Source organism: Vicugna pacos, chromosome 9 (genome assembly GCF_048564905.1).
Source record: "Vicugna pacos chromosome 9, VicPac4, whole genome shotgun sequence".
NCBI classification, from domain to species: Eukaryota; Metazoa; Chordata; class Mammalia; order Artiodactyla; family Camelidae; genus Vicugna; species Vicugna pacos.
Window position 1 is genome coordinate 3,492,670 of NC_132995.1, and position 27,785 is coordinate 3,520,454.

At 43.7% G+C, this 27,785-nt stretch overlaps 1 protein-coding gene, 1 long non-coding RNA gene and 1 other non-coding gene across 3 annotated transcripts; 1 reads left to right on the plus strand and 2 right to left on the minus strand.

The window, feature by feature from the left end:
* Window positions 1-297: 297 nt before the first annotated feature.
* Window positions 298-377, minus strand: TRNAG-ACC (transfer RNA glycine (anticodon ACC)). The gene has a single exon. It is a non-coding gene; the product is annotated as a tRNA-Gly (tRNA).
* Window positions 378-2,382: 2,005 nt separating this feature from the next.
* On the plus strand, window positions 2,383-12,033 carry LOC107035095 (T-cell-interacting, activating receptor on myeloid cells protein 1-like). The gene is made up of 6 exons (XM_072968457.1): window positions 2,383-3,264; window positions 7,042-7,077; window positions 7,212-7,502; window positions 7,827-8,123; window positions 9,610-9,745; window positions 10,893-12,033. The coding sequence occupies exons 1-6, from the start codon at window positions 3,228-3,230 to the stop codon at window positions 10,909-10,911; spliced, it is 816 nt and encodes a 271-aa protein (XP_072824558.1). The 5' UTR covers window positions 2,383-3,227; the 3' UTR covers window positions 10,912-12,033.
* Window positions 6,541-22,796, minus strand: LOC140685433 (uncharacterized). Its single transcript, XR_012076088.1, has 2 exons — window positions 22,382-22,796; window positions 6,541-7,064 (listed from the first exon to the last, which is right to left on the minus strand). It is a non-coding gene; the product is annotated as an uncharacterized lncRNA (long non-coding RNA).
* Window positions 22,797-27,785: the final 4,989 nt, after the last annotated feature.

Sequence of the window (27,785 nt, forward strand, 5' to 3'; positions counted from 1 at the left end):
TTGTACCACAGTGTGTTTATCCATTCTCCTGTTCATGGACATCTGGGTTTGTTTCTGGTTTGGGGCGTTTACAAGTAAAATTTCCGTGAACACGCTTAGCTATGTCTTTGTGTGGATAGGCATACATGCAGCCCTTCACCTGGAGGTGGAAGGGGTGGGTCAAAGGACAGGTATATGCTTAATTTTATCAGAGACTTTCAAAGGGTTTTCCAAAGGGCTGCGTCATTTCCTGCTTCTTTCTTTGCAGGGGGGGTGGGGGTGGTGGAAGCAATTAAGTTTGTTTATTTATTTATTTAATGGAGGTTCTGGGGATTGAACCCAGGACCTCGTGCATGGTAAGCACATGCTCTGCCACTGAGCTATGCCATCCCACCTCCTGCTTTCTTCTTGCTGTGTGCTCAGTGCCTTTCTCGGCTGCCAAGCTCCTGCTCCCACTCCCTTCCCACCATAAAACTGCCCCATGACCTCAAATGAATTTGTGGGCTGGGGGAGGGAGGTCCTGAATGAGTGAGCATTCATGGTGTCAGTCAGACTCTAAAATGAACTCCAGTCCTCTTCGCTCCTGTGTAGTCCCCTCCAGGGGGACTGGTGACTTGCTTCTAACCTACAATATGGTGAAGAAGGTGGGCTGTCACTTTGGCGGGTACATTATCTGAGGCTGTAACTTCTATCTGGATGGCAGACTCTTGACCACAGAAATGGTGTCCCCCTGAAACTGAGCTCCCCTGATGAGTTTAAGAGTAGCCGCTCTATCCAAAACTTTATTCCCTTTCTTGTCCCTCCCGCCTTCCCCTCAGGACTGAGGATTATCAAAGAAAACAGGAGACTGAAACCCAGCAGGACCCTGCAGGGCCCTCCCGGGTACAAGAGCTGCTCCGTGTCCCCCGTTTCTGGTTTGTAGGGAAAAAAAAGCTTTAGTCTCCTAGGCATTCCCTGAGTTCCAAAGAGCAAATTCAAGCAGTTACTAGTTAGGAAAGAGAGGGAATGCAGAAGCAAACGAAAAGCAGCCAAGAAACAATAGTTCAGCAATAAAGCAGAGTCTGAGCTCCTCCTCAAGGGGTGTGCATAACAATCTAACCCATATCTTTGAGTTGTTCTGCAGAAACTAAGACCCTGCCCCCCCACCAGGTAGAGGCTGGTAGCTACACACTGACCATAAGCACACAGACCCCAGACTGGCTGGAACCAGAAGGTTGATGATTAAGGTTCCCCAAACACTTCCCTGTTACCTCACCACCAACCAATCAGAAGAAAGTCCATGAGCTGATCATGCCACCTGCAACCCTCACCCCAAATGCTGCCTTTAAAACCCTTCCCTGAAAGCCATCAGGGACTTCAGGTCTTTTGAGCATGAGCTGCCCATTCTCCTTGCTTAATGCCCTGCAAATAAATGCTGCACTTCCCTTCACCACAACCTGGTGTCCGTAGACTGGCTTTGCTGCAAGATAGGCAAGCAGACCCAAGTTTGGTTTGGTAACACTGCCTTCTTGGATTGTGCACTTTGATGATGGGCTGCCACGCCAGGAAAGCCCACATGGCAAGGAACTGCAGGTAATCTCCAGTCAGCAAGGAACAGAGGCCCTTGATCCAGCAGGCTGAGGCAGCAGAATCTGTGAACAACCATGTGAGTTTGAGCTGTATGACAAGGAATCTGGCTAGTCTCTGCCTCTGGTACCTGGGAGGTAACTGTCAATGCTCGGTGTTTCTTCTAATAGGAGTCCCTTTGTTATTCCCAGTGGGCCCCTTGGCCCACTCCTGAGTTTATGGTAATAAGATGACTCAGGATGGGGGAGGGGGCTGGTGGGTCCAGAAATACCAACCATGTGATTGGAAGGTTGGAGCTCTGAGCCAGAGGATGTGAGTCTTCTGGGGAAAACGGGGGATGGAGATGGATTCAGTCAATCACGCCTATGTGATGAAGTCCCAGTGAGCACTCTGCATACCAAAGCTCAGGGGAGTTTCCTGGTTGACGATACACACTGATGTCTGAGAACAGACCTCCCCCTTGGCATCTCTTCATTTAGTTGGTCCTGATTTGTATCCTTTATAATAAAACGGTAATCCTAAGTATTGGGCTTTTTTGAGTTCTTTGAGTGGTTCTAGTAAATTCTTGAATCTGAGGAGGGTAGTGGGAACCTCCAAGTTTGCAGGCAGCTGGTCAGAAGGGCAGATGGCCCCAGGAACACCTGAACTTGCAGCTGGTGTCTAAAGCGAAGGTGGTCTCTTGTGGGCACTATGCCCTTAAACTGTGCTAACCCTGGGTCCTGGGGGTCAGAGTTACACTGCCGCTCAGAACCGGATCCCTCCTTGGTTGAGCTTTCAGATTAGACCCCAGCTCTGCTGACCGACTGAGTGCAGCCCCTAGAGAATCCTGCTGGGTTGTGCCTGTACTCCTGGCCCAAAGAAACTGAGATAATAAATGTCTGCTGCTCAAGCCATCAAGTTTGGGGCAATACTGTTACACAGCAAGAGATACTGTTACACAGCAAAAGGGGCACACAGACCCCTCTGAGCACTCCTCCACAGAGTGCCTGAGCAAGGAGACATCTTCACATGGCGTGACATGGGGGGGCTTCAGATGATTTTCTGGAAGGGGAACAGGCTTTTGAGACAGATCTGGGTTCCAACACCCGCACCTGCCTCTCCGACTTTCGTGTCTTTGAGCAAGGGGACCACTGCCCCTCGGATACCAAGGGAGGACTCCATCACTGCTATACTGTATCTTCTAGCTGCTACACACGGTGGGCTCATCAGCATTGCCATTTGGGTTCTCTGAGTCTACCTAACCACCTGCACTCTCACTGCCACAGGGAGGAAAAGGGCTACTTGGCCACAGCCCTCAGTTCTTAGCCTGTGGGCAGTGTCTAGCAAACTGGGTATTTATTTCCAATATTCTCAACAGTGAAGTGCCTTCACCTCCTCAGCAGGAACCCTTCAGGCTCAAGCCTTAGGCATCTGGGGGGTTACGGACTTAGACACCTGACATCTGAATGAGAAGGATGAGGATTTTCTGTGAGCTGAGCTCGTCCTGTGCTAGAAATGCGTTGCAATCAGCAGCATCAACGTGTTTCCGGAAGATGACTATGGGGAGAGGGAACTGAAATGCCAGAGGAAAATGTCACTGCCCACACTCTGGGGCGACGGGTGAGGCTGTGACCGTTCTAGCTGTTCCCCCTTCTGTGGCTGCAAAGCTGAAGACGGATCCCTGGACAGACGGACATGCCACAATGATTCCTGAACTACTACTTTCCCTCCTCTGCTTCAGTAAGTCTCCCAGGGCGGCACACTGAGATGGTAAAAAATAAGATAACTGGTGAGGGGTTTGGATTGGGATTGGAAAGAGAAATAATGACATCAGCTTCGGCGACTAAGTGCATATTATGTATCGGAAATCTTGCTGAGTGCGACGTGCACATTACCTCTAAACCAGCGCTCAACAAATTTCAGTTACTCTTGTTTCAGCTTCATGACTTTTGCTGAACCACCTGTACTTTCTTGGCGTCATGTTTTTCTTAATACTGACTCAAAGTTCTTTTGCCAAAATAAAAATATTTAGGTCAGATGCTCTGCATCAATACCCTAAATAAAAGTCCAGTGTCAAACAGAAGGTAACCGCAAAGGAAATGCAGCGAGAGGGAAACAATGTTAAGAGATTCTAACTAGATACTGTTCCTGGTCAAGCTTCTGAACCTGAAAACCACTATTTCTTTGCTATAAAGGCAATTAGCTGTGATCAAGATACACTAGAGGCTAGCTTCAAACAGGCTTTCTTGTTGATATATCAAAGCACCCTGAGCGCGCTTACTGCATGCTGTCGTTCTGTGCTTTAACCACCCTTCCTTGCACCTAAAATCATCACAGGCAACAGTGCGATATAGTCCACATTGGGGAAATACCACTCTGATCCCTCCAGAAACAAACCAACCAACAACGCTACAAGGGAGGACGAGGTCCAATTTTACAGGTTAGGAATCGAATCTGACTTTGCAAAATGAAGTCGCTTGCCTCACGTTGCAGAGGTGGTATGCAGGGAAGCCAAATTCAGTCCAGAACAGTTCAGATCCAAAAAAAAATTTTTTTTAAAGAATCCTTTAAACTTTTTGACTTTTATTTATTTATTTTTTTAATTCATTACAATTTTGCTTTGTTTTGGTGGGGAGGTAATTAGCTTTGCTAACTAATTAATTAATTAATTGATGGAGGTAGTGGGGACTGAACCCAGGACCTTGTGCATGCTAAGCACACATTCTACCACTGAGGTCTACCCTCCCGCCCTTGTTCCTCTTATTACTTTTATCATTCATTCCCCTTTGACTTGGTTAGGCACTGACTCTACTAACAATTCCTTCCAAAGAACCCTAAACTTTTTAACTTTTCAAAACATCTTCTTTCAACCACTTGTAAGTATATATTTCAGCAGTGTGCGGTGCATTCACAACACTGTGCAACCACCACCTGAACCGTTTCCATCATCCCCCACAGAAACTCTGTACTTGTTACCCAATAGCCTGTTTCCTCTTTCTCCCCAGCCCCCGGCGACCTCTATTCTATTCTGTCTTCAAGAATTTCTTCCAGGTGCTTGATATAAGTGGACTCTTACAATATTTGTGTGTGTGTGTGTGTGTGTGTGTGTGTGTGTGTGTCTGGCTAATTTCACTTAGCCTAATGTCTTCATGTTGTAGCATGTGTGAGAATTTCATCCCTTTTTAATGGCCGAATAGTATTGCATTACGTGCGTACACCACATTTTGTTCATCCATTTATGCTTTTGATGGACGTGATATTTTTGATCGGCCCATGCCATTTCAACAAAGACCTGGCAACTTCTCTCTTTCATTACTAAGACACAAAACCACTTAGTCCACACCAGGGGAAAAGAGGAAATCTCTTAGAAACACAGGCCTAACCAACGTCCGTTGAGTTACAGCAATCTTTTCCTTACAAAAATGTTAGCAAACATGCTTGGTATTGATTTTAAAGAGATGTCAGCACTCAGGCAAACCTGTCCCTATTACATTCAGGCATTAATGGCAGGATGGCCGTGAACGGTCCAGATATGTGTAATCACTCTCGCTTGGAGGCTTCTAAGACAACTGAGATTTTTAAACTGAATTACAGTTAATTTACAATGTCAAGTTAGTTTCAGGCATACAGCAAAGGGAATCAGTTATACATATGTGTGTATATAAATATATATATATGTATGTACGTGTGTGTGTATACATACATATATATGTGTATGTGTGTGTGTGTGTGTATATATATACACGTTTCAGATTCTTTTCCATTACAGGTTATTACAAGGTATTGAATACAGTTCCCTGTGCTATATAGTAGGTCCTTGTTGTTTATCTGTTTTATATACAGTTTGTATGTGCTAATCCTACACCCCTAATTTATCCCTCCCCTCTTCCCCTTTGGTAACCATACATTTATTGTCCATGTCTATGAGTCTGCTTCTGTTTTGTAAATAAGTTCATTTCTATCATTTTTTTAATTCCACATATAAGTGATATCATGCAATATTTGTCTTTCTCTGCCTGACTTATTTCCCTTAGAATGACAATCTCTAGGTCTAACCATGTTGCTGCACATGGCATTTTTAATTCTTTTTTATGGCTGAGTAGTATTCCGTTGTATATATACCACAACTTTGAATCTAATCATCTGTCGATGGACATTCAGGTTACTTCCATGTCTTGGTAAATGAATCACCTCCGATTGTCTATGCTGCAGTCCCGAGCACTGCTTTTCCAGGTTCAGTGAAAGCAGTGGTTCTTCACCCTGGCTGCATGCTTGTATCACCTGGGGGATTTTGAAAGCTTGGCGCCTGAGCCCTGGTCCAGGAGATTCTGAATCAATGCTTTTGTGGTTTGGGCTACGCACTGGACTTCTCCCCAGCCCCCAGGGCAGCGGGACGTGTAGGCACGGGTAAGAGTGGCTGAGCTGGGGTCTTGTGTAGCTGCAGCTGCACATGGGACAGGGAGGACTCTGCATTTTCTCTCCCCTGGAATATCCACTTGGATTTTGTGAGGCCTGTTACAGGGCACCAGGCAGTGCCCTCTGTCCTGCTTGGAGTACTAAACGATGAAAAGAGATCATGGCAAAGATTGGATCAGAAACTTTTCAGAGGAAAGGCTGAGGCTGACTTAACTAGTGCTTTCTAATGATGGGGTCTGCTCCATCTTTGAGCCAACCTGTGCTGACCAAATGGATGCTGGTGACTTACGGTGAGGTTTGGACGTGGGCTTAACCTGGTGGGGGGAAGATGCGGTTACAGCAAGGTTGCACGTTTTCTCATCCCTGTCAGATCTCTCTGAGTCGTGCTCATGCTGGGGCGCCTGTGAGTCGGTCAGTGTGCACTTGATGAGGTCCAACTACGTGCCAAGACCTGTGTAGACAGGGAAGATGCTGGGGCCAGCAGCACAGAGCCCCCACCTCCCAGGTGCTCACAGGTGGTGATACCTTGTGTCTCCCATGGTGTAAGACAGGTAACCTTCTATGAACGCTCTTAAGAAATTACAACCAAGTGGTTCTGTCTTAATTTTTGTCACTCAAGGCACCAAATACCCTTTATATGGTGGATTTCTGATCATATATGAGACTGTGCATAGACAGTCAGGTCTACTTAGGGTCTGAGATACATCACAGGTAGGTTGGGGCCACCCTCATATCCCACCCTGCCCCAGTCTCTCACGGCTCCTGCCTCCAACCCCAAGCAGGGGGTGGAGGAGTCTGGAGACTCTGACCCAGGTTTCAATGGAAACGCTACACTAAGAGCGGTCCAGGTGGAAGGTGACTCTGGGAGGGTCTGTGGGACTGTCTGGAACCGAGAAAGGGCCTGGGGCCTTGGGAGGCGACAGCAGCACAGGAGAAACTCTGTAAGAAATGGTGGAGGAGGTGAGAGCAGAAACCAGAGTCCAGCGAAAGGACAGTGAGAACTCCCAAACTCATGAGCGCTGGGACGGCCCCTCAGGGACCAGGAGGGAGATGACGTGGGCTCCGTGCAGGTGCTGGCATCTCACGGACGATTCTTTGCAGGGCTGTGTGTTGGCCAAGGAGACCTAAGAAGAGATGGTGAGTGTTTCTTCCTTGAACCTTCCCTGATCCTCCACCCCAGAGGCTCCACTTTCCCTTCTTCCTTCTTTAAACGGGCTTCCTGAGACCAGGTGAGTCGACCACATCCAGTCCTGAGACCTGCTTCCTTCCAGAGTCACCTCCCAAGCCCTCCCTGAGCGCCTGGCCCAGCTCGGTGGCACCTGCCCGCAGTAACGTGACCCTGCGATGCTCGACCCCTACCAAGGATGTAAACTTTGCTCTCAGAAAGGGAGGAAAGGTCTTGGAGCTCTTGCAATCACCTGATTCCACAGAGGGCCAGGCGGAATTTCACCTGACGGATCTAAAAAGCACTAATGCTGGAGAGTACACCTGTGAATACCACAGAAAAGGCCGTCCCCACATAAGTTCACAGCGCAGTGATGTCCTGCAACTACTGGTGACAGGTGAGGAGGGGGTGCCTCAGAATGACGTGTGATCTCCCTCGGGACAGGGACGAGGGAGGAGCCAGAGGAAGGGGGGCGGGGAGTCCCCATCTCCAGCGTAGTTGGGGAGGGGGAGACGGAGAAAGTCAGGCAGAGAACTGTTGCCTTGGTTTTACGCAGGGCTTGTAGGAGGGAGCAGCTCCTTCCTGGGGTCAGAGTAGAAAGAGGCTGAGCTCAGGTACCTGTCATTCCCACACTCCCTGGGAGCCTCCTTCCAGGAGAACAGGGGTGAGTGGGGGACCCAAGGCTTCTCCCCGTGATCTCAGAGCCCTCCTTCTCTTACAGGGTATTTTTCTAAACCTTCCCTCCAAGCCCACCAAAGGGGTGTTGTGACTGAAGGAGCAGAGGTGACCCTGCAGTGCCAGAGGCCAGACACTGAAATTGTGGCTGTAATGTTTGCCCTACTGAAGGCAGGAATGCCAATGCCCGTGCAGCGCCGGAGTCCAGCAGGGAAGGAGACAGACTTCTCCCTTCAGAATGTGAGGGTCGGTGACACAGGGAACTACAGCTGTGTGTACTACCAGGCAAGGGCCCCTTTCTTGGCCTCCCACCCCAGTAATCACCTTGCGATCCGGGTCACAGGTAAGATTTTGCATGATGTTTGAGGAAGTTTTTGTTTGTTTTCAATTTAAGTAAGTGAGTGTTCGACCATCATCCTCTGATTCACATTTCTCCATCACTTGTTCTGTCATTTCCTTTTAACATCTTTCCTTTCCTTATTTCCAGTCCTTTGCCTTTTTTTTCCCCTATTGTGCTTTCTTGGTCAATTTCTCATGCTTTTCTTCAAAATGATCCAGCCCACCATTATCGGAATCCCTTCTACCAGAAATTCTGTCTCTCTTGAAGCTTGGTTTATTCTGGCAATCGTGATTTTATCCCCAATAATTTTTTGTTGCTGCTCTCAGAGTGCTGTTCCCACAGTCTCCGCGTGGGGGGAAGTGGCTGTGACATCCTTTCCCGTCTCACGGACCTTGCTGTAAGGGTGCTTCTGAGATGACACTGTTTCCTGGCGGAATTTTGCTGGACTCTCCTTTTCTCAGCTTTGTAAATTCTCTTCAATGCTCTCGAGTCTTCCCAGGTAGTCAGTAAATGTTTTGTAACGAGGAATTAGGGTCTGGGTGGGGTCTGCGCTGAGAGGCAGAGCAGGCTTACCGAGCAAGGTAGCATCATTACAAATTTCTCCTTGTGGATTTGTCTTCGGGGAACATTGTCGCCGATGGGTTTAGAGATGAATGTCACTGTAACTGGCATGTGTCAGGAGGAAGATGCAAATGCAGGCTTCTGTTTCAGGACCAAGACCAGTGCCAAGCTTAAGCCCTTCTTGGCTGAAGCTGAGATCCACCGTGGTCCAGATGCTTAGCCACTAAACTCAATCTTTCTTTTAAAAAAATTATTTATTTTTAAGTTTTTAGATGGAAGTATAGTCAGTTTACAATGTATCAATTTCTGGTGTACAGTGTACTGTTTCAGGCACATATACATTCCTTTTTGAATTCCTTTTCATTACAGGTTACTACCAGGTATTGAATACAGTTCCCTGTGCTGCAGAGAAGAACCTTGCTGTTTATCTATATTATATATAGCAGTTAGTATTTCCCAATCGCGAACTCCCAATTTATCCCTTCCCACCCCCTAAACTCAATTTTTCTCAAGCTCATTGCCTGCATAAAGTTTTGTGCTGGGGGTGGGGGTGATGTACATGAAGCTACTGAATTATTTCAGCGCTCTGTGGAGCAATTTTGATTTTTAGTGTTGCTCCTACAATGAATTCCTCATATATGGAGGGAGAAGGGGAAAAGGAAACGTGGGAAGGTGGAAATGAGACAAACAGCAAGTAAATGAAATCCGAGGGACAAGGCAGAGAGAACAGGAAGGGCAGAGGATGCGGGGAGAATTACTACAACTCCCATAAAATCCCATATTTTTCCCCCAGGGATTAGAGCCTTAAGGTAGGTACAGGGGGCCACTAGCCGGGAAACCAAGTAGGCATCTGGGAGTCACGCCTGGCAGATCCATTTGGGAAGCAGGGAGGCCCTTGCATGGTCAATGCTGCTCATCTTGCTTCTAGGTTCCCCACGTACCACAGCCTTGGACTACACCACGGGGAACCTCATCCGACTGGGCCTGGCTGCCGCAGCCCTGGTCATTGCGGGTGCCTTCCTGCTCGAAGCCTGCTGTAGACAGGAGTCTCCACGGGGTGTCAGGTAAAAAAAAAACACCCCAAACTGAGCACTTCTCATTTTCACGGGCTGGTGTAGTGATACAGCGTCCTTCTTTTTTTTTAAATGTTCCCTTATGGTTTATTACAAAACATTGAATATAGCTCCCTGTGCTATATAGTAGGTCCTTGTTATTTAATTATTATATATATAATTAGTATCTGCAAATCCCAAACTCCTAATTTATCCCTCCCCGCTTTGGTAACCACAAGTCTGTTTTCTATGCCTGTGATTCTGTTTCTGTTCTGTAAATAAGTTCACTTGTGTCATTTTTTTTTTAGATTCCACATATAAGTGATATCATATGGTATCTGTCCTCTGACTTACTTTACTTAGTGTGCTAATCTCTAGGTCCATCCACATGGCTGCAAATGGCATTATTTTATTCTTTTTACGGCTGAGTGGTATTCCACTGCATACATACGCCACAACTTCTTGACCTATTCATTTGTCAGTGGACATTTAGGTTGCTTCCATGTCTTGGCTATTGCAAATAGTGCTGCTATGAACACTGGGGTGCGTGCATCTTTCCAAATTAGAGTTTTCTCTGGATGTGTGCCCCCAAGTGGGACTGCTGGCTCATACAGTAGCTCTATTTTCAGTTTTTTTAAGGAAACTCCATACCATTTTCCACAGTGGCTGCACTAATTTACATCCCACCAGCAGTGTAGGAGGGTTCCCTTTTCTCCACAGCCTCTCCAGCATTTACTACTCGTAGTCTGTTTACTGATGGCCAGTCTGACTGGTGTGAGGTGACACTTCATTGGTTTCAGTTTGCATTTCTCCGATAATTAGCGATGTTGAGCATCTTTTCACGTGCCTACTGGCCACTGATACAGGGTTCTTTAAACACCAAACTCTACTACTAGATGTATGTTTTGCAACACGGGCATGAATGGCATTTTAGGTGATACATTTCCTCAGCATGTGTGACTGTTCTGTTCATTGTAAGAATATATCTCTTTTATTTTCCCGTTAAACGGCAGTTGAAGCCTCAATCATTGTGGAAGGAAAAAAAAATCGTATCTTTTAAGAATGGGAACATGGGGGTGTTTTTCCTGGTTGAGAACCTCTGTTTAGATCTGTGAACAATAACATTTTCTCTTCCTCCCTCTTTCTTTCTTGTCCACAGGTCCCCAGAAGGACAATGAGTGCTTGATCAAGCTAGACCTGCTGCATCTTGACTGCTCTGGGGAACCAGCTTTCTCAGCTCTATTGAGAGCTCTTGAAGGACAAGATGATGGCTTTCTTCTTTCTGTAATCTTCCCCGGGGCAGAGGACAGGAATGAGCATAAACACTCACCTGATAAACTCAGAATGACTAAAAATTGCTTAAAACGTCGGCGTCACACTAGGTAGCATGCGGGTTTCCACCAGCAGGAAACTGCTCTTCCACTGACAAGTGGGGAAACCATGCTTCTGGGATAATATACATTATTGTTTCCCGCCTGTATTTTGTATTTCTGGGCCAGCACTTGTCAAATATTAAAATTTCTGTGCTTATCACACACATCGTTTAAATGTTATTCCACACATTCCCGATGCTTGACCTAATTTTGAGAGCATCGCACTCTTTTAAACAGCATCACTTTGCTCTTGAGTTGTGCCCAATATTTCTGGTGCAGGTGTAAAATGTGATCCATTATATTTTGTTCTCAAGATCTGTTGTTGCTTCCTGCTAAATAATCTGGTTCTTTTTCATAACGCACTCGTATTTCAGAACTTTCATCGCCTCTCTTAGGACTCTGCAGATTCTGGTAGGAAAACTGAGTTCCGATTGTAGGGGAAACAATCCTCTGGGCTTCACTCCTCATTTCGTCTGCTCGCTTCTGTTCTGCTGGCTCTCATCAGGTCCCGGGCGAGTCTTGCTCCTCTCATCATTACCGCTGAGGTCCTCCTTTCACGGCTGATGTCGCTGTGTGTCCGATGAGGTTAAAGAGCCTGGTTTTGTCCACCACATCCTTCAGTGCGCCAGTGGTGGTGGGGGAACTGTGGGTTTTCCTGGGCTGTACCTCACGCGGCTAGTGCTTGCTCAGTGTGAAGGCTTCTAGTAGCCTCAGGATCAGGAGAATTTTTCTTTCTTTCCGTCCAATTAGGAAAAGCTATGGACCCTCCCGAGAATGGACCCCTCTGGCCGCTGCCTGGTCAAACGCAGTCAAAATGGACAGGACACTGGGTTTATAGTCAGTATGGCTGTGTGTCAAATAGACAGCAGTTGCTCACCCCACAGCCTTCCTGTTGCATTTTCCACATGAAACAGCTTTGGGCCATGCTCCCACTCTCTAATGCATGACTGTCCACGTCTATTTCATTCTATTTTTAATATTTCCATTTCTTTCTTAGATTGACCATTGATTAATTCTTCTGTTGACACTATATTCATCATCTTCATGGAGTACACACATTTCAGAACATATATAATTGTACACTTCATTTTTAATTATTTTTTAAAATTTATTTTAAATTGTTTTTAGTTTTTTAGGGGAGAGGAAGAAGTAATCAGGTTTATTTATTTATTTTAATGGAGGTACAGGGGACTGAACCCAGCACCTTGTGCATGCCAAGCACACACTCTACCACTGAGCTACACCCTCCCTGCTCATGTGTATTTTAGACTATGTTTTCACTCTTCAATCACATCCTCACTTTAACATTTATTTGAAATCATTATAGATTCACAGGAGACTGCAACAATAGTACAGTACAGCCCTTCACCTGGTTTCTCCCCAGTGGTCCATTATTCATCCATAACAATGTCAAATCCAAGAAGCTGATGACGTTAGGCAGGTGACATGATACTCTATACAGAAAACCTAAAAACACCACACAAAAACTGTTAGAACTAATAAATGAATTCACCAAACTTGCAAGATATAAGACTAATATGCAGAAATCTACTGTTTTTCTATACATTAATGATAAAATATCAGAAAAATAAAGTAAAAAAAAATCCCATTTAAAATCACATCAAAAAGAATAAAATACCTAGGAAAAAACTTCGCCAAAGAGGTGAAACCCTACACTCTGAAAACTATGGAGCACCGATGAGGAAACCTGAGGATGATTTAAAGGAACGGAAAGATGCCACATGCTCTTGGATTAGAAGTACTAACATTGTTAACATGGCCACACTACCCAACGCAGTCTACAGATCTCACGCAATCTCTGTGAAAATACCCATGCATGACGTCTCAAGATCTAGAACAAATAATCCTAAAGTTCATGTGGAACCACAAAAGACCCCGAATTTGAAAAGCAATCTTGAGAAAAAAGAACAAAGCTAGAGGTATCACCCTCCCAGACTTCAGACTGTATATACCACGAAGCTATAGCAATCAAAACAGCATGGTACTTGCACAAAAAACAGACACAGATCAATGGAACAGAATAGAGGGCCCAGAAATAAATCCACGCATTTAATCTATGGTCAATTAATGTATGACAAAGGAGGCAAGAATACACAGCGGAGAAAAGACAGCCACTTCTATAAGTGGTGCTGGGAAAACTGGACATCTACATGAAAAATAATGAGATTAGAACATTTCCTCACACTAAATACAGAAATAAACTCAAAATGGATTAAAAACCTAAATGTAAGACCTGAAACCACAGAACTCCTAGAAGAGAAGGTAGGGAGAACATTCCTGGACTTACATTGCAGCAACATGGCTTTGGATCTGTCTCCTAAGACAGAAGAAATGAAGGCAAATATAAACAAATGGACTGAATTAAAGTGAAAAGCTTTTGCACAGCAAAGGAAACCACTGACCACATAAAAACACAACCTACAGAATTGGAGAAAATATTTGCAAAAGATGAGGCTGACAAGGGGTTAATGTCCAAAATATATAAACAGCTCATACAACTCAACATAAAAAAAAAGAAACAACCCGATTGAAAAACGGGCAGAAGACCTGAATAGACATTTTTCCATAGAAGACAAACAGATGGCCAACAGGCACATGAAAAGACGCTCAATATCAACAATCATTAGAGAAATCAAATCAGAACGACAGTGAGATGTCACCTCACACTTGTCAGAAAGGCTAGCATCAAAAAGTCCGCAAATAACAGAGGCTGGCAAGGATGTGGAGAAATGGGAACCCTTGTGCACTGTCGGTGGGAAGACAAATTGGTGCAGCCACTATGGAGAACAGCATGGAGGTTCTTCAAAAAATAAAAACAGAACTACCATATGATCCAGCAATTCCATTCCTGGGTGTATATCTGGAAAATATGAAAACACTATGTTGAACAGATAAGTGCATCCCAATGTTCATAGTAGCAATATTGATGGTATTGAGTTGTAAGAATGTACATATTCTGACACAAGTCTAATAAGAAACATATGTTTTACAAATATTTTCTCCCAGTCTCAGATTTGTATTTTAATTAAAAACATTTATTTTAAGGAGGAAAAATTTTAAATTTTGATTAAGATAATTATGAATTTTTTTAATTTTATGGTTTGAGCTTTTGTGCCCCATCTAAGAAATCTTTGTCCAACTTAAGGTCACAAAGATTATTTTCCTATGTTTTCTTTTATGATTTTCATAGTTTTAGCTCTTACGTTTATATCCGTACTCTATTTCAAGTTAATTAAGGTCGAGGTTCATTTAAAATAAAATATACAGATATCCAACTGTTCCAGTACCATATCTTGAAAATATTATTGTTTCTCCTATCAAAATACCTTAGAATTTTTCTTAAAAATTGATCAGTTTACCACAGATCAATGGATTAATTTCTAGACTCTGTGCTGTTCACTGATCTTTTTGTCTACAGTACACTGTCTTGATTACTATAGTTTTTAAATGTTTTGAAAACTGAAGGTGCTGTTTTATCAGCTTTGTTCTTTAAAAAATTTGTTTTGTAAATAAGTTCACTTGTATCTTTTTCAGATTCTACATATAAGTGATATCATACGATATTTGTCATTGACTTACTTCACTTAGTACGACAATCTCCAGGTCCATCCATGTTGCTGCAAATGACATTATTTTTCTCTTTTTTTTTTTTTATTTTATTTTATTTTATTTTATTTTACATTTTTATTGATTCATAATCATTTTACAGTGTTGTGTCAAATTCCAGTGTTCAGTACAATTTTTCAGTCATACATGGACATATACACACTCATTGTCACATATTTTTCTCTTTTTATGGCTGAGTAGTATTCCATCATATAAATGTACCACAAATTCTTTATCCAATCATCTGTCGATGGACATTTAGGTTGCTTCTATGTGTTGGTTACTGTAAATAGTTCAGCCTTTACCTTTTAAACTAGCTTTCTATGTGTATCTAAAGTGAGTTTCTGAGAGCCCATGTTAAAGTGCTTATTAAAACGCTGGGCATATTGTAAGCGGCCAATAAATGTGAGTTATTATTATTGTCATCGTTATGACTACCGAGCATCACTTCCTAGATCAGTGCTACTCTCTTCATCGTAGTAATTCAGGTGTTGGGAAGACTACTGTGGGGGGGAATGTTATCACTACGGGGGAGGAGAGGAAAGGAACGCAAAAAAAAAAAAAAGTGGATTTCTCGTAGAGAGCCGCATCGTTAGGACTTGCTTTGCTATCCAGTATCTCAATCTCTGCCTTTTCATTGGGATGTTTAGACCATTTACATTTAATCATTCATTTAATTAACTATTTACAGTTTAACTATTGATATGGTTTGTTTACATCTACTGTCCTGAAATTTTTTTTGGTCCTATCTGTTCCTTTTATTCCTTTCTCTCTCCTTTGTTGGATTACATTCATATTTTTATTCTACCTTATTTCTACCATTGGCTTAGTAGCTACACATCTTTGTTGCAACCTTAGTGATTCCTCTGAGCTGACGATGTATGTGTTTAACTTACCACAGTCTACTTTCTAGAGCATAATGTCCCCTCAGGAATAGTGGAAGAAACTTACAACAGTGTATTTTCACTTCCCCCTCCTGCATTTTGTGGCATTGTGGTCAAGCACTATACTTCTGCATATGTCACACACTCCACAATACACTGTTAGTATTTCAACTTTAGAAGTCACTCCTCATTCCTCCACAATCCATGTTTTCACATAGTACTGTACTCTTTCCAGCTGCAGAATCTCCTTTAACAGTTCTTCTAGTGCAGGTTTTCTACCAACAAATTCTCAGCTTTTTTTTTTTTCTGGAAAAAAATTTTTGCCTTCATTTTTGAAAGGTATATCACAATAACATTAATAGAAAAAGTAGGAGTTATCTATACTGGTAACATGCAAAGTAGATTTCAGAACAAAATAAAATAAAATAAAATAATCAGGGACATTATATAAGAATAAAAAGGTCAATTCACTAAGAAGGCATAGCACTCCTTGATGTAAACATACCAAACAACAAAGTTTCAAAATATATGAAGGAAAAAAAGGAACTGAAAGGGTGAAAAAGACAAATTCACAATTGTATTTGGGAACTTCAACACGCTTCTCTCAGTAACTGCTAAAACTACTCGGCAGACAATCAGCAAATATGTAAAAGAACTGAACAACACTGTCAACCAACAGGCTCTAACTGACATTTGCCAAACACTTCAGTCAACAACAGTAGAACGCACATTCTTCTCAAGTGTCCATGAAATCTTCAAGGTAGACCACATCCTAAGTCAGAAAGCAAATCTCAACAAATTTAAAAGAACTGGACCAACACTGAGTATGTTCCCTGACCATAACAGAATCAAACTAGAACTCAGTAACAGAAAGATAAAAGGATGAAATGGCCAAACCCTTGCAAATTAAACAATATACATCTATATAATCCAGGGGTCAAAAGAGGAAGTCTCATTAAAAATCTTTAAAATGCACTGAGGAGAGTGAAATTGAAAATACAGCATAAAAATTTGTAGGATACAGATAAGTCAGTGCTGAATGTTTATGGTTTACCATGGAAAGGAGGGAAATTCTAAGCCCATACCTTAAGAAAAAAAGCTAAAATAAAAATAAACAGAAGGATGAAAATAATAAACAGAAGAGAATAAATCAATAAACCTGGAGCAAAAAAAATGACAGAGGAAATCAACAAAACAGAACATGATTCTCTGAGTTTTTACCTGGTTGTACACATCTGTCAAAACTCCCTGAGTCATATTCCTAAAATGGGTACTTTGTTATACATAATTTATATCTGATTAAAGTTGATTCAAGACTTAAAACAAAACAACCCCCCCAAAACCTGAATCTCTGAAAAGACAAAGGTAAACACAGAGAAGACACGAATCACCAATATCTGTCATAAAACAGAGGATATCACTGCAGATCCTGCAGCCATTCAATGGATAACGAGGGAATCCTACAGGCAACTCCACACATGTAAATTCAACAGGTTGGACGTACACACACTTCTGCAAACTCTCTTAAGATTTTTACAATCAGAGCGACGTCAGTATCACAGTGGTGTGAAGTCATTCTCTTTTTTCTCCCCTTTGGTTCACAACTACCTGGACGTCCATAACTGATGGAGAGCACCTCCACACAGCACGCGACCTACATATGGTCCTAGATGGACCCGTCCGTCTGTGTGTCTGAAGGTGGGTGGACAGGACCGTGGAGGAGGCTATGCAGCCAAGGGAGTTGTGGGAGCAGGGGTGGCACCGGTGTCCTCTCTAGTCGAGGGGGTGGAAAGTGGAAGTCCTCCTGCCACGTGGCTGCAGCTGGAGAGTCCCACGGCTCTTCAGACACACCCGGATTTCTGAGAAGAGCTCTCTGTGACTGGGGCGAGGGAACAAAAAGGGACGAAGGCAGACATGAAAAACCGAAGGAAAGCATTTCATGCTGTCTGTCCCAGCACCTGGCAAGAGATCTGCCCACGGACCTCCGGCAGCCCCCAAGGGGAGGATCTCCCCTTCCTGGGCTGTGGGCACACCCAAAGCTCCAGCGAAGCACACACCTCCCCGACTCCTGGGACTCTGCCGCCATCCCTTTTTTTCCTCTGCCAACTGTTTAAATGCACCTGCTCCCAACCTTAGCAGCAAGTCAGCTCAGCTAAGAGAAACTCAAAACTTGTGCTACAGCACCACCTTCCACAAAACAAAAAGAAGGCTCCCAAACACACATCTCTCGACCTGTCAGAATCAAAGTAAACAAATCCTTGGAAGTGATGTCAGCATCGTGGAAGGTGAGATGCTCCCGTCTGTCCCCTTCAATCTACATCAGTAAAAGATCCATAACTCAGCAAGAGTTCTGCACGTCTGTACATCTAGAGGTGGGTGGGCTGAATCACGTAGAGGAGGTAAAACCCGAACAGTGGAGGAGGTACCCAAGATCCAGGTGACCCTGGACGCAGTGGAGGCACCTGCCAGCCCAATGGCACAGGTGCCACGTCTTCAGCAGCATTAGCAGCAGCAAGACACCACAGACCCCACAGGCACAAGCAGTGACTACAAGGGCACTGGGTGACACCTCTGGCAGAGGCTGTGGGGGGTGGGGGTGGGAAGAGACAGCTCAGGGAAGATGAACCAAAAACCGGTGCTATAGCGCCACCTACCGAAAAACAAAAAAGGCCTCTGCTTACTAATCTGCTGAACTGTTAGAATCAAGTTTAAAAAAAAACAAAAAACCTTTACCTAAAGAAGAAAGGTGTTCACTACTTCAAACGTACCAGCAGAGGACCAACTCATCACCCACCGCGAAAAAACCACAGTAACACTGTATCACAAAAGTAAAATGACAGATGTCCAGAAACTTAAAAGTTACAGAATGTTGTGGTCTAACTGCTAGGGAATTTAAAATAGCGGTCATGAAGAAACTCAACAAGCTACAAGAAAACTCAGCGTGTGGGGGCTGTAGCTCAGTGGCAGAGTGCATGCTTAACATGCATGAGGTCCTGGGTTCAATGCCCAGTACCTCCATTAAAATATATAAATACACAAATAACCTAATTACCCCGCCCTCCACAAAAAATTAAATTAAATTCAAAAACAAAACTCAGAAACGCAGTTCAGTGAGCTCAGGGAATACAACTAATGAACAGAAAGAACACTCGATCAAAGAGACTGAAACTCAAAAAAAGCAGCAGACATTCTGGAGCTGAAAAACTCAACAAATGAGATGCGGAATGCATTAGAAAGCACTGGAAATGGAGCAGACCATACGGAAGAGAGAATTAATGAGTCTGAAGATAGAAATTAAAAAATGATTAAGGTAGAAGAGGAGAAAGAACTAAGGCCTTAAAAAAAAAAAGAGGAAATCCTGTAAGAGCTACCTGGCTCCACTGTGAAGGGCAACATTAGGGTAATGGGTATCCCAGGAAAAGGGGTAGAATTATTTAAAGAAATAATAGCTGAGAATTTTATTTAAAAAAATAGCTGAGAACTTTCTAGGTCTGGGGAAGGAACTGCATATATAAGTCCATGAAGCTAAGACCGCACTTCATTATCTCGAGGCAAAAAGACTTTCTCCAAGACACATTATATTAAAACTATCAAAAGTCAAAGACAAAGAATGAATTTTAAAGACAGCCGGGGAATAAAGGACGGTAACCCACAAAGAGACTAGGCTGTCAGCAGATTCTTCAGGGGAGACGACAGGCCAGGGTGGAGGAGAACCACACACTGAAAGGTAGCAGCTTTCACCTGAGAACACTCCATCCAGCAGAGCCACCTTTCAGATCTGCATCGGAAATGAAGGCTTTCTCAGGCGGGCAAAAGCTGACAGAGTCTAGCACCCCACCTGCCTGACAAGAAGTGCTGGGAAGACCTCTTGTACCTGAAACAAAAAGGCAGAAGCACACAAAGCCCCGAGTAAGCTGTTAAACAGACACATCAGGAAACTGCAACCTCTGTGTCACAGTAGGTTGTTAAACACTTAATCACAGCGTAGAGGTTAAAAAGGAAGCAGCAGTAAAGATACCCACAGCGACTTCAATTTGGCCACAAGCTCACAACGTAAAAAGGGATAATCGGACAACAAAAACATAGGGAGGAGGAAGAAGATGGGACCAATACAGGCAAATAAGTAAGAGGCTGTTAGCAGAAAAAGGACTATTTCATCTATGAGATGTTTTATATAAACCTCACAGTCACCACAACACATAAACCTAGAGCAGAGACATGAACCATAATAAAAGAGGAAACTAAGAAAAATTTCATAGAAAAGCACCAAACTAAAATGGCAGACAGAAACACACACAAGGAAACAGTGGAGATACACAGCAACCAGAAGACTAAAGACACAATGACAGGGGCAAGTCCTCATCTGTCAGTAACTACCCTCCATGTAGATGAACCGAATTCACCAATCAAAAGACAGAGGGGCTGGATGGGTTAAAATACAAGACCCAATGATGTGCTGTCTCCAGAAGACTCATCTCTGGGTTTCTAAAGTCAAACACAGGCTCAAAGTAAGGGAAAGCAGATGACATTCCAAGAATTAATATTGTTAAAATGGCCAAACTACCGAAAGCCATCTACAGACTCAACGCAATCCCCATAAAACTACCGAAGGCGTTCATCACAGAAATAGAAGAAACAATCCTAAAACTTGTGTGAAACCGTGAAAGAATCCAAATAGCCAAAGCAATCCTGAGAAAACAGAACAAAGCCAGAGCTACCACACTTCCTTATTTCACACTGTACTACAAAGCCACAGTAATAAAAACAGTACAGTTCTGACACAAAAATAGACATAGACCAACGGAACAGCATAGAGAGCCTAGAATTAAATTCCAGCATGTTATGGTCAACTATAAACAACAGGGAGCCGAGAACACTCCGGGAGGAAAGGAAAATGTCTTCAAGAAATGGTGCTGGGAAAACTGGAGAAGCACACACAGAACAATGAAATTGGACCCCAAGTCACGCCACTCAAAAATTAATGGGAAATGAATCAAAGACTTAAATGTAAGACCTGATACCATAAAACTCCTAGAAGATTAAAGATAGGGAAGAAGTCATCGATATTGGGTTTGGTGATGATTGTTTTGGACATGACACCAATAGTATAAACAACAAAAATGAAAATCAACAAATGGGACCACATCAAACTAAAAAGCTGCACAGCTAAAGAAACAATTAACAAAATGAAAAGACAGCCTACAGAATGGGAGAACATTTTTGAAAACCATATATCATTGGATAAGGGGTTAATATCCATAGACATATTTTGTCAACAACTTAATGACAAGTAAACACTGTGATTAAAAAACGGGCAGAACTAGGGGGAGGGTATAGCTCAAGTAGCAGAGTGCATGCCTCTCATGCACAAGGTCCTGGGTTCAATCCCCAGTACCTCCATTAAACATAAACAAATAAACCTAATTACCTCCTCCCCGCAACACACACACACACAAAACAGGCAGAGCTAAGTAGACATTTTTCCAAAGAGGACTTCCAAATGGCCAATGGCACATGAAAAGATGCTCAGCATCACTATGAGGGAAATGCAAGCTCAAACCACAATGAGCTACCACCTCACACTTGTTAGAAGAACTATCATCAAGAACACAAGAGACCACAGGTGCTGGCACGGATGTGGTGGAAAGGAAACCCTATACACGGCTGATGGGAATCTAAATTGGTCCAACCACTATGCAAAACAACACGGAGGTTTCCCCGCAAATTAAAAATAGGTCTATCATTTAATACAGCAATTCCACCCCTGGGTATACACCCAAAGTCAGGATTTCGAGGAGATACCTGCATGCCCATGTTCCTCACAGCATTATTCACGAAAGCCGAGATATGGAAACTACTCAAATTGATCAACAACAGATGAATGGATAATAAGACGTCCTATACGTACACAGTGAAATACTATTCAGCCATGAAAAGGACATTCTGCCATTTGCGACGTGTTTGGACTCAGCGCATTATGCTAAGTGAGACAAATCAGACAGAGAAAGCAAGGACTCCACGATATAACTTAAAAGGTCAAACCTGCAGAAAACAGAGTAAGAGCGTGGTTAACAGGGGCCGGGAGGCGGGGGGGAAGACTGATGGTGCTCAAGGGTACACATCTGTAAGGAGTACAATTAATATGCCACAGAGAGCTAACGCAAAGTATACTGAACGTAGTTAACACCGCAGTCTAGTTATGTCCTGTGCTAAACACCGCTGCAACCGCATACTACAGCACAGAAACGTGTCAAAGCAACAGCTGTACACCTTGAATTTACACAAGGTTATACATCAAATTTACTCAATTAAAAAATGACATCACAGAGTGAGCATGCCTAGCATGTCCTATTTTAAGACTTTTAGAAGTATTAAATTGGTTACACGAACAGCAAGCTCTGGAGAGAAAAAGAACCTTACGCCCGTTTAGGGCGCTCTTTGAGATGCCACACCCACAGCACCTGAAATCAAAGAACCCCTTCCTCCCAGCAAGGCAGGGGCAGCGAAGGAGCTGAGCCGGGCGGCCCGGCCTGCCGGGTCCCCACCCCCAGCGCCCGGACCCGCGCAGCCGGCCCGGGGGGCGCCCTCCCTCCCTCCCTCCCCCGGCCGCGCACCCCTCCGCGCCCAGGCCCGCCGGGGCCGGCCGGGGCCCCTCGGCGGCGCAGGCGGCCGCCTCCCACCGCGGGGCTCGGGAGCATCCTTCCCCGGGACGCCACTCCTCTGGCGACTCCGGTGGTCGCCAGGGCGCTCGCGCTGATACTCACCCGTTGGGGACACTGTTCCTCCTCATCGTGACGCGACGGGTGTGGGGCTCCTACCACCCAGGAATCACTCCCAGGCCTCTCCTAGCACAAACCGCCAACCGGCCGCGGACCCCGGCGCGCCCAGCCCGGTGGCAGGCGAGCCGGCGGCGCGCACGGTTCCCGAGGCGCACGCCGGCGGCGCGGGGACGCACTGCGCACGCGCGGCCGGCGGCGCGGGGACGCACTGCGCACGCGCCTGGGCCCTCCGCCCGCGGGTCCCGGGGGGCGAGCGCGAGGCTGAGGTCCTGGGGCGCGCGTCGGGGACGCCGCGGGGGCATTTCCCAGTCGGTGGTGGAGGGTGCGTCCTGCCTTCGCTGTCCAGACGTAGCAAAAGCGCACTGTCCGTCCAGATGAACGTCTTACTGCCTGTTAAAGACCCCCGACCCTGTGTCAAATCCTCCAGTACTTATTTTGTCAGATGGGAGAAAACGCGGCTCCGTCCCGCCCCCACGACGCCCGGTAACCGGGCCCAGGCCCGCACGGGCCGCTGGGACTTGTAGTCCCCAGGGCCCGGCCGACCTGTTACGCATCCCCTTTGGGAATTAATAGGCTTGCGACCCGCTCCAGTTTACAGCGTTCTAGAGCAGTGCTTGATTTGCATCAAATACAGATCCGTATTATTTATTGAGGGCCTACTGTGTGCTGAACACCTTGTTGGGATTGGTGGAGGCTAGGTAAGTTCCTGCCGCAGCCCTCATCCTCACTTCAGGTTAAGCAGAAAGATGAATTTGCGAGTTAGAATGTAATGAACAAAAATTACGAATTACCCTGCTATTGGGGGGTGGGGAGTGGGGGGGTGGATCACAGACGGGCTAGAGTCAGAAAGAACTTTCTGGAAGATGTGGGGTTTCACACAGGCTTTGAAACGTGCAATGATCTAGATTAGACGGAAACTGCAAAAATCAAAGGATGGAGGTGTCAGAGAGAGAAACAGGAGTCTGGGCTGGCTATCTCGGAGGTTTATGAGGGAGAGTGGTGAGCAGCTATTAGGTGGGGAAGTGGACACTGGGTGTTCTGGCCTCACTTTCAGAAAGGGCCTCCGTTTTGAATTTCTTTCCAGTGGAGACTTAGATGTACAGCATGGAGATTCATCTTCAGATGTGAACAAGTGGCAGCATTGCAGGACTTACTCGTGTCTAGTTTCTGGACCTCTTGGCTCATATTTAGGTAAATCTCCCATAAGAGAAGGAGGGCCCTGAGATCACGGGGAGAAGCCTTGGGTCCCCCACTCCCCTGTTCTCCTGGAAGGAGGTTCTCGGGGAGTGTGGGAATGACAGGTACCTGAGCTCAGCCTCTTTCTACTCTGACCCCAGGAAGGAGCTGCTCCCTCCTACAAGCCCTGCGTAAAACCAAGGCAACAGTTCTCTGCCTGACTTTCTCCGTCTCCCCCTCCGCAACTACGCTGGAGATGGGGACTCCCCGCCCCACTTCCTCTGGCTCCTCCCTCGTCCCTGTCCCTAGGGAGATCACACGTCATTCTGAGGCACCCCCTCCTCACCTGTCACCAGTAGTTGCAGGACATCACTGGGCTGTGAACTTATGTGGGGATGGCCTTTTCTGTAGTATTCACAGGTGTACTCTCCAGCATTAGTGCTTTTTAGATCCGTCAGGTGAAATTTCGCCTGGCCCTCTGTGGAATCAGGTGATTGCAAGAGCTCCAAGACCTTTCCTCCCTTTCTGAGAGCAAAGTTTACATCCTTGGTAGGAGTCGAGCATCGCAGGGTCACATTACTGCGGGCAGGTGCCACCGAGCTGGGCCAGGCGCTCAGGGAGGGCTTGGGAGGTGACTCTGGAAGGAAGCAGGTCTCAGGACTGGATGTGGCCGACTCACCTGCTCTCAGGAAGCCCGTTTAAAGAAGGAAGCGGGGAAAATGAGGCTAGTAGTATTTCCCACAGGGTGAAATATGAACCAGTGTTCTATATGGGCTGATTTTAGGTGATGTGATGACACTGTATTCTACAGCACTGATCTCGGCTTCAGAAATTTATTACTCTTTCAAATCACTTTAATCCCTTTGATCACAACAAGGAGACTTGGTCAAGCTAGAGATCATCCTTAGTACACATGTGTCTCCGGCTTACTTCTTTGTAAAGGAACTCCTACCCTTTTGGTGGGAGTGTCATTTGGTACAGCCACTGTGGAAAACAGGAGGGAGGTTTCTTCAAAAAACTAAAAATAGAGTTACCATGTGATCCAGCAATCCCACTCCTTGGCAAATGGATGATAAAACTCTAATTGGAAAAGATACATGCACCCCCATGTTCATAGCAGCACCATATGCAACAGCCAAGACATAGAAGCAACCTAAATGTCCATGGACAGATGACCAGATAAAGCAGCTGTGGTGTATGGAATGCTACTCAGCCATAAGAAGGAATGAAATAATGCCATTTGCAGCAAGATGGATGGATCTAGAGATTATCATACTAAGTGAAGTAAGTCAGAGAGAGAATGACAAATATCATATGATATCACTTATATGTGGAATCTAAAAAAAGATACAAGTGAACTTATTTACAAAAAGAAACAGACCCAAAGACATGGAAAACAAAAGTTACTATTACCAAAGGGGATAAGTCAGGTGGGAGGGATAAATTAGGAGTTTGGGATTAGCAGATACACACTGCTATATATAAAATAAACAGTAAGGTCCTACTGGATAGCACAAGGAACTATATTTAATATGTTGTAATAACCTATGATGGAAAAGAATCTGGAAAAATATATATGTAAAACTGAATCACTTTGCTGTACACCTGAAACTACCACAACATTGAATCAACTATCCTTCAATAAATAAATAAATACATAAAGTTACAAAAGAGAATTGTTATTAAAAAAAAAAAAAAGTAGCTGGCCTTGGGCTCAGGAACTTGACCAGCAACAGCACATGATGAGACTATCCTAATGTTTCCACCCTTTTCATTGCATATATATTTACATTAACTTTCTATTTTTGGTAACACTGGGTTTTCTTTTAAAATTCATTTTTAAATTTAAGCTATTGATGTCAAGTTTCCATCTTCGAATGAATATACTCATTTCAAACAGAGATATTGAGAGAATAAAAATGTAAATAGATAAAGAGGGTCTAGGTGTGTAGGACAGATCATGGAAGTGGAATGTAAATATCTGCATGCTGAAAAATACTTGATTGGTAAGATGACCTAAAGCTCCCCTCAAAGTCCCCAAAACGCATGAAACAAGAAATACAAGCCAATATTATTATTTTCTCTTTCCAATTATATAAGTCACAGCCCTCTCAACCCACGTTCGTCTCTCATCCCAATATGCAGACCCAACAAACTTACCCAAACCATGGAGGGAAAGGAATTCAGGGATCATCTTTTTGCAATTTTCAACCACAGGAGGGAGGCGAGCTCAATGTGTGTGAGCATTTCATTATTCATGCAACATCTTTATCTGAGCACAGGCAAATCCAGGCTTTGAATTCTAACACAGGTAGATGAGCCAGAAATGCCAAGAGCCCGGGTCTGAAGGATTCTGCTGGGGAGATGGACAAAATTGATACAGAACTGAGAATATCCTGGCCTATGGGAAAGATGCTGGACCTTAGAACTGAGTGAAGTTAGTAAACACTTTTGAATGACTGTGATGTGAGGTGTGCTTCTCTAAGGTCCATGTGCAGAGAAGGAGCAAAACCATGGCATCTAAAAAACATTTAAAAAACAAATTCAGTCTGGCACTCCACTTGGGTCAAGTTTTTGTTTTAGGTGGGAAAATATGACATAGCCATTAGTAAGGCAAACATAAGTGATTTTTATTAATAATCTCCAAAAGAATTGTACAAAAAGAGGGGGGAGTTTATAGCTTAGTGGTAGAGCGTGCGTTTAGTATGCACAATGTCCTGGGTTCAATCCCCAGTACCTCCATCAAATAATTACCTCCCTTCTCCAAAAAAAATGTACAGAAAGTAATGTAGATGTAAAGAAAATTGAGGCATTTAAATGGCATATTAAAAATAATATTTTTAAAACAAAGAAATTGGAAATGAGGACACGTAGAATAAATGGGCAAATAGAAAGTTTAGCAAGATGAGAAACTTACATCTGATATAGAAGGAATTACATGGAATGCCAATGGGACCCAAAATTCACTTAAAAGATCTAATGGATGTTTTATTTTTATTTATTTATTTAACTTTAAATTTAATTTTATATTTTAATGACTGTTTTAAAAAGACCTAAATAAATGCTGTTTTTCCCCCAAGAGGAATTCTTTAAGTATATGCACAAATGAATTGAAAGCAAAAAAATACAAAAAGATATACCATGCAAACACCAGCAAAAGAAAGGTGGTGTGGTTTTATTAACATCACATAAAGTAGGTTTTTAAAGCAAGAACTATTATTAGATATGAGGAAGACTATTTCCTAATGACAGAATAGTCAGTTCAAGAGAAATATATAATAACCCTGACTTTGTAGATGCCTAATAATACAGAATCCAATAATATAGATACAAAACTTAGAAAATAATCATTGACAATATTTAAGGAGCTGAACCTCTAATCATATTTTGTATTTTAACATGCCTCTCTCAGTAACTACATTCCACATGAAAAAATAAGTCCAAAAACAAACAAACAAACAAAAAACAGAGAGAGAGAAGGATATTTTACTATTCCAAGAAACCAAACCCAGAAAAAGTAAATAACATGTCATTTTACACTATCAATCTGACAACAAGTTTTTAATGCTAAAATCAGATCTTGTAGTAAATAATCTTATGGTAACTGGGGAAAGGGGGTGGGAAGGGATAAATTTGGGAGATTAGAGATTTACAAATGTTAGCCACTATATATAAAAATAGATTTTAAAAAATGTTTCTGCTGTATAGCACAGGGAACTATGTTCAATATCTTGTAATTACCTTTAATGAAAAAAATATGAAAACAAATGTATGTACGTATATGCATGACTGGGACATTGCACTGTACACCAGAAATTGACACATTGTAACTGATGGTACCTCAATAATAAACAAACAAATAAACAAATACATAAAATCTGATGTTGGATAGAAATTGGCAAACTGACACATGCATCGTCAGTTTTCAGAATAAGTCAATACTAGTTGCTAATGGCAACTGGGTTATGAAGTTCACTCCCCTCCCTCAAAATTTATAGCCTTCCACTTGAGAATTTTAGTCCCAGTAGTTTACCCTAAGGAATAATTAAGGCTGTCCAAAAGATTTACAAGTTCTTCGTTGCAATTATGTTGATAGTAGCAAAGGAGTTGGACGTGATACAAATGTATGAGTAGGAGGCTGGCTAGTTAACAAGTCCTTACTTCCATAGAGCGCAGGGCTGTGCAGCAATTTAAATCATGGTGTGGGACATAA